The sequence below is a fragment of the Phoenix dactylifera genome, unplaced genomic scaffold (assembly GCF_009389715.1).
Source record: "Phoenix dactylifera cultivar Barhee BC4 unplaced genomic scaffold, palm_55x_up_171113_PBpolish2nd_filt_p 002341F, whole genome shotgun sequence".
Lineage (NCBI taxonomy): Eukaryota > Viridiplantae > Streptophyta > Magnoliopsida > Arecales > Arecaceae > Phoenix > Phoenix dactylifera.
Window position 1 is genome coordinate 255 of NW_024069576.1, and position 7,246 is coordinate 7,500.

Here is a 7,246-nt window from a genome sequence, read left to right on the forward strand (position 1 = left end):
CGCCTGCCGCGCCTCGGCGCCCGTGCCGCGCCCTGCCGCACGCCTGCCGCGCCCACGCGCGCCTGCCCGCCCCTGCCGCGCCCCTGGCGCCCTGCCGCGCCCCTGGCGCCCTGCCGCGCCCCTGCCACGCCCCCTGGCGCCCTGCCGCGCGCCCAGGCGCCCTGCCGCGCGCCCAGGCGCCCTGGCACGCGCCCAGGCGCCCTGCCAGCCAGCCTGCCGCGCCCAGGCGCCCTGCCACAGCGCCCAGGCCGTGCCATAGGCCTGCCAGCCCCCTGCCAAGGCCCCAGCCGGGCCAACAGCCTATGTCCAAGGCTTGCCCATGCCTTGGCCAAGCCTTTGGCCCTTCTCATGCCATGAAGACCCCTATGCCTTGGCCACTCTTGGGCCACTTGGGGAGCACTATAAATAAGAGGGAATGAGGCTCTTTTGACATCTTACATCTTTTATCTTGCATCTTAGCACTTGTTGTATTTCGGCCTTAGTGGCTTGGGAGGGACCTTGTCTCTTTGTATTCGGTCTTGGGGTTTGTCCAAGACTTGGGCTAGGGGAAACCCATCATAGTTTCCCTTAGATATTTTGCTTGTAAGCTTCATTTTGGGAAATAGAATCAATCAAGCGTTCCTCTAACTTTCTCCACAAATACTCTTAAGTTTGATTGTTTTCTTCTCAAGCCAAGGGTCGGGTCAAGCTGCAACCAGTAGACCCTCCCCTTGCCTTGATTCCCTCGGCTACTTAAGAGCTTGGCACACCGCGGCACAAGCTCAACTACCTTGGCGTTACCCGATCGGCCCTTTTCCAACAACTTTAAGGCATCCGCAAGGTGCGCACGAGCAAGACTTGGTGTGGTGGCTTGGGGGCCGAAAGCCACCCTCCAACATTGGTGCTTTCATTGAGAGACTTCCGAGGGAGGTCTCTCCAAAGAGGTAACGCCCTTGAAACCAAGAAATTTTCAATTCGGGGTGGAATTAAGGAGTACTACTTTCTTGCATGCTTAGAAGTGAGCCTTAAGATTCCTACTACTTCTTGCACTTAGACTTTCTTGTTGTGAGTGTGGGAGGGTAAACTAGAAGTTCTTTACTTGCAAGTAGTACTTAAATTTTGGCACTTTAAATTCCTTGCTTGCAAAAGGGAGTGAGAACATTTTTGTTGTAAAGAGGACGGTTTGTTCTTCTATTTTGCTCATCATAGGGATAGTGCCAACGGGGAGGCTACTGGTAGTACCCGGCGCTATTTGACCCAACTATTCGGTGTTAGGGTATAGAGGGACGGCACAAGAGGGAGGCTACTGGTAGTACCTCGTGCCCTCCTAACTACACCGGGTAGGGAGCAAGTAGAGCAACAACACGTTACTCTCGGGTTGTGAGGCTTATTTGTTGTAAACCATTGTTGTAATTGGAGTTGATTGAGTGGTGTACCTTTCAAAAATATATATAAGAAGGAGGGTCGGTTCATCCTTTGGGTGACGGCCAAAGGAGGTTTGGAGGTGCATTTGTAGAAGCAAAACAATGGAGTCGGGAGCTAATTCAAATTCTCACCATGCTCGGCTAGAGGCATTGGAGGGGAGTTCGGCCCACCTAAACCGAACCCTTGAAAGCCAAAATCGAACCCTAGAAAATCTATCCAATACCCTAGCCGGGATGAATGCTCACTTAGAGAGGTTAGAGAGGAGGATTGGAGAAAAAGAAAGAGAAAGAGAGCATAAAAGATCAAATGATGAGGAGCCATGGTCGCACGCCTCACGGCGGGGTCATGGAAGGGATGAGAGGAGAAGTGATGCGGAAAGCCTACGAGCTAACCGAATGGAGGAGCTAGATCACCGGAGGCCTCGGAGGAGAGGAGGAAGAATTGAAGCCCGGGGGATAGAGATTGAGAGGTGGATAGAAGAAGAGGGACCTAGCCATAGTGAAGAGGGGAGTGAACCCGAGGGAGATCCATTCCATGACCAAAGGCCTATAGGCCGGAGGAACTTCATGGAAGGAAGAAGGAGGAATGAAGACTATGATGAAGATTATGCTAGGGGCCCAAGACACCAAGATAGAGGGCTAAGAAAACCGAAGATTGACTTTCCCAAGTTCGGCGGTGGTGATCCTTATGAATGGATGGACAAAGCCGAGCAATATTTTGATGTCTATGAAGTACCAAGGAGGGATCGGGTCACATTAGCTAGTTTCCATCTTGAGGGAAGAGCTAGCCGGTGGTGGAGGTGGATCCGTGACCTATATGAGAAAGATGGCAAGAGGCTTGGGTGGACGGCCTTCGTGAAGGAGTTCATGTCACAATGGGGGCCTTCTCCCATTGTGAATCATCATGGCCAACTCGCCAAGCTAAAGCAAGAAGGAAGAGTGCAAGCATATATTGATGAGTTCCGGCTTCTACAAACCATGGTGAGTGGATGGTCGGAAGAAGCATTGTTGGGCACTTTTCTTGACGGCTTGAAGCCTTGGCTTGCCAAGGAGTTAAAGTTGAAGCAACCGGCAAGATTACAAGAAGCTATGAGGATGGCCGAGATCTTGGACCAAAGCTATGGCATGGAGAAGAAAATGTCCAAGGAAAGCTTCAACAACAAGGCCTCTACATCACTACCACCGAAGGGGCCTTGGAAGGGGAAAGAAGAAGTGAAGAAGTACAAGGAGCGGCCTCAACATGTCAAGAAGCTTTCTAGAGATGAGCTCCAAGACTACATCAAGAAGGGACTATGCTTCAAATGTGGTGACAAGTGGAGCCGGGGCCATCAATGCAAAACCGGTCAAGCTTTCCTTCTAGATGTGGGCTCCGAGGAGGAGGAGGCTACCTCGGAGGCTTCGGAGGAAGAAGATGAGGAGGAGCAAGACCATGGGGCTGATTTTAGCCCGAGAGAAGAAGAGGCCGAGCTATCCTTGCATGCCATGTCCGGAGTGCAAAGACCGTCCACCATGCGTTTGATGGCATGGGTGGGCAAACATGAGGTATCTCTCTTGGTAGATAGCGGTTCATCCCATAATTTTATCAACTCCGGAATAGTGAAGAAGGTTGGATTGAAAGGGGCGACCGTGGAGCCCTTTGAAGTAAAGGTCGCTAGTGGGGAGAAGCTCAAATGTCAAGAGGTGGTAAGGGATGTTCGCATGAATATCCAAGGAGTAAGGGTCAAGGCCGACCTACATGTTCTTCAACTAGTCGGCTTGGACGTGGTGTTGGGCAATGCTTGGCTCAAAGGCTTGGGGAAGGTGCTAACCGACTATAGCACCATGACTATGGAGTTCAAGCTTGGAGGCCAAAAGAAGAAGTGGACCGCCATGAGCAACAAAGAGGTGCGGTCTTGCGAAGCCAACATGATAGAGAAGCTATGCAAAGGAGGAGCTTCTTGCTATGCCATTGTGGTGACCGGCCAACACCAAGAAGAAGACAAGAAAGAAGATGAGTTGGAGGGCATCCCTCCAAAGATCCGAAGCTTATTGGAGGCTCACCATGATGTTATGAAGGTACCCACATCTCTCCCACCTCCAAGAAGCTTTGATCACCCTATAAGATTGAAGAATGAAGCTACACCGGTGAACGTTCCACCCTACCGGTATGCTCATTTTCAAAAAGAGGAGATAGAGAGACAAGTGGAGGAGATGTTGAAGCAAGGATTGATCCGCCATAGCACAAGTCCCTTCTCATCTCCGGTTCTACTTGTGAAGAAGAAAGATGGCACATGGAGATTTTGCACCGACTACCGGGCCTTGAATGAAGCAACTATCAAGGATCGATTCCCCATTCCCACGGTGGATGAGATGCTTGATGAACTACATGGTGCAACGGTCTTCACCAAACTTGATTTAAGGGCGGGGTACCACCAAATTCGAATGAAGGAGGAAGACATTCACAAGACGGCATTCCGGACACATTCGGGCCACTACGAATATCTTGTCATGCCATTTGGCCTTTGCAATGCTCCTTCCACATTTCAAGCTACAATGAATGAGGTATTCCGGCCTTACTTGAGGAAGTTCATGCTAGTATTTTTTGATGATATCTTGGTCTACTCCCACTCTATGGAAGAGCATGTCAAACATTTGGAGGTTGTGTTATCCATCTTGGAGAAGCACCACTTCTACATCAAGCCTTCCAAATGTGCCTTTGCCCAAAAGGAGTTAGAATATTTAGGGCACATCATATCGGGAGAAGGTGTGAAGGTGGACCAAAGGAAGATTGAGGCTATGGTGGATTGGCCTCTACCCAAGAACATCTCGGCTCTTAGAGGGTTCTTGGGATTGACCGGGTACTATCGGAGGTTTGTGAAGAACTATGGGTTGATTGCTAGACCTCTAACTTCCATGTTGAAGAAGGGAGAATTTGAATGGACTCCGGAGTCGAGAGAAGCATTTGACAACTTGAAGAGGGCCATGACTCAAACACCGGTCCTAGCACTTCCGGACTTCTCTATTCCATTTGAAGTCTACACCGATGCAAGTGGAGATGGCATCGGAGCGGTCCTTGTGCAACAAAAGAGGCCCCTAGCCTTCCTCTCCAAAGCCTTGGGCCCCATGAAGAAGGCGTGGGGAACATATGCAAGGGAGCTACTAGCATTGGTGCATGCCGTCAAGGTATGGAGGCCCTATTTGCTTGGGAAGAAGTTCACTATTATCACCGATCAACAAGCATTAAGGCATCTTTTGGAGCAAAAAATTGTGACCCCGGATCAACAAAAATTCTTAGTCAAACTACTTGGCTTTGAATATGACATTGTATACCAACCGGGGAAGGAGAACAAGGTGGCGGATGCACTATCAAGGAAAGAAGGAAGCCCAATGCTTTGGGCGGCCGAAGGAGAAGAGCCTACTTCCATGGCTCTTAGTGGGATCGAATGGAGGATTTGGGACCAAATCCGGGAGGCAAACAAGCTTGATGCTCGAGCCTTGGAAATCAAAGAAAAGATTGAAGCTTCAACCGAGGGGGTGGCCAACTACAAGCTCAAGGAAGGACTCATCATCTACAAAGGGTATGTCTATGTACCTAATGTCCCTAATTTGAGAAGAAACATCCTTGATCATTTTCACAATAGTAAGGAGGGTGGACACTCGGGTTGGTTTCGCACTTATATCCGAGTTAAGCACTTCTTCTATTGGGAGGGACTTAAAGCCGAAGTCAAGGCATTGGTGGCCGGATGTGAAATTTGCCAAAAGATCAAGTATGATCCAAGGGCACCAATGGGTCTTCTTCAACCACTCCCTATTCCAAGTATGATTTGGGAAGACATCTCTATGGATTTTGTTGAAGGATTGCCTACTAGCAAAGGGTATGAAGTCATCATAGTGGTAGTGGACCGACTAAGCAAATATGCTCATTTCATCCCCATCAAACACCCCTACACGGCCAAGTCGGTGGCTACATCATTTGTGGAGTCGGTAATCAAGTTGCATGGTGTCCCAAAGAGCATAGTATCCGATCGGGATAGGGTATTTATGAGCACATTTTGGAAAGAATTATTCACACTTCAAGGGAGCATATTGAAGACAAGCTCATCCTATCATCCTCAAACGGATGGGCAAACGGAGGTAACCAACCGGACCCTTGAACAATATTTAAGATGTTTTTGCCACAACCAACAATCCAAATGGGGAGAGTTCATTGTTTGGGCCGAATATTGGTACAACACTACCTTTCATGCATCTATCAAAACTAGCCCATTTGAGTTAGTTTATGGGAGACCACCTCCGGGTTTGCACCGACATGAGAGGGGGACGGCCAAGAATGAAGAAGTAGAACAAACATTGGCCGGAAGAGATGAAGCTCTAACCAATGCAAGAAGGGAGCTCAAGAAGGCCCAAGAAAGAATGAAGAGGTATTATGACAAAAACCGAAGAGAGGTAACCTTCAATCCCGGAGATTTTGTTTATTTAAAGTTACAACCTTACACTCAAAAATCTCTCAAGAAGAATTTTAGCCACAAACTCTCTCAAAGGTTTTATGGGCCATTCAAAGTAGTGGAAAGAATGGGAGAAGTAGCATACCGGTTGGACTTGCCCACTACTTCATTGCTACATCCGGTCTTTCATGTGTCGCTACTCAAGAAAGCGGTGGGTGACCCTTCATTGATAGAAAAAGACTTACCCACCTATGATCATGATGGAAGATTATTACTCCAACCCAAGGAAGCCATTAAATACCGCATTTGGAGGAAAGGGAGAGAACGAAGAAAAGAATGGCAAGTCTTAATCTCATGGGAAGGTATGCCAAAAGAAGGGGCCACTTGGGAGAATTATGAAGAAATAACCCGGCGATACCCACATTTTATCCTTGAGGACAAGGATATTCTTCAAGGGAGGGAGAATGTTGAAGACCCTCGCAAGCGCCACCGTCGGGGCCTTCAACCAAGGGGAAATACCGGCCCGGAGGAGGACCACGAAAGGACATGCCAAGGTATGAGTTTACTATTTTGCTTGGAAAGCATTGGCCGAAGCCCATTTACGCTTGGCCAAGCCTTGGCCAAGCCCCTCCATGCTTGGCCTAGCCTTGGCCAAGCTCTTCTCCACTCGGCCAAGCTCACCCATGACCGTGCCCAACCAAGGCCGCGCCCGTGCCCACGCTCGAGCGCGCCCAAGACATGCCCAAGCATGCCTCAGCCCACTGCTGGGCGCGCCCAGGCCATGGCTGGGCGAGCCCAGGCCACAGCCACACTCAGGCCACGGCTGGGCACGCCCAGGACACAGGCCGCGCGCCCAGCCGCCCGCCCGCGCGCCCAGGCGCGCGCCTGCACGCCCAGGCGAGGTTCGGGCCAGCGAACCTCGCCGCTGACCGCAGGGCCCGCGCGCCCGCCCGCGCGCCCGCCCGCGCGCCCGCCCGCGCGCCAGGCCGCGCGCCCGCCCGCGCGCCAGGCCGCGCGCCCGCCCGCGCGCCCGCCCGCGCGCCCGGCCGCGCGCCCGCCAGCATGCCCGGGCGAGGTTCGGCCCAGCGAACCTCGCCGCTTGCGCGCGCGCCCAGGCGCGCCCGACCGTCCCTGCGCGCCGCCTGCGCGAGCGCCCACGCACGCCCGACCGGACCTGCGCGCGCGCCCACGCGCGCCCGACCGGCCCTGCGCACGCCGCCTGCCGCGCCTCGGCGCCCGTGCCGCGCCCTGCCGCACGCCTGCCGCGCCTCGGCGCCCGTGCCGCGCCCTGCCGCACGCCTGCCGCGCCCACGCGCGCCTGCCGCGCCCCTGCCGCGCCCCCTGGCGCCCTGCCGCGCCCCCTGGCGCCCTGCCGCGCCCCTGCCACGCCCCCTGGCGCCCTGCCGCGCGCCCAGGCGC

At 52.8% G+C, this 7,246-nt stretch overlaps 1 protein-coding gene across 1 annotated transcript in view; it reads left to right on the top strand.

Moving 5' to 3' along the window:
- Positions 1 to 696: 696 nt before the first annotated feature.
- The window catches only part of LOC120109538, a 6,872-nt gene continuing 322 nt past the window's right edge, over positions 697 to 7,246 (top strand). The window contains exon 1 of the mRNA XM_039123271.1: positions 697 to 6,729. Coding sequence (XP_038979199.1) covers positions 1,506 to 6,729 — 5,224 coding nt within the window. The 5' untranslated portion in view covers positions 697 to 1,505. The remainder of the gene's footprint in view (positions 6,730 to 7,246) is intronic.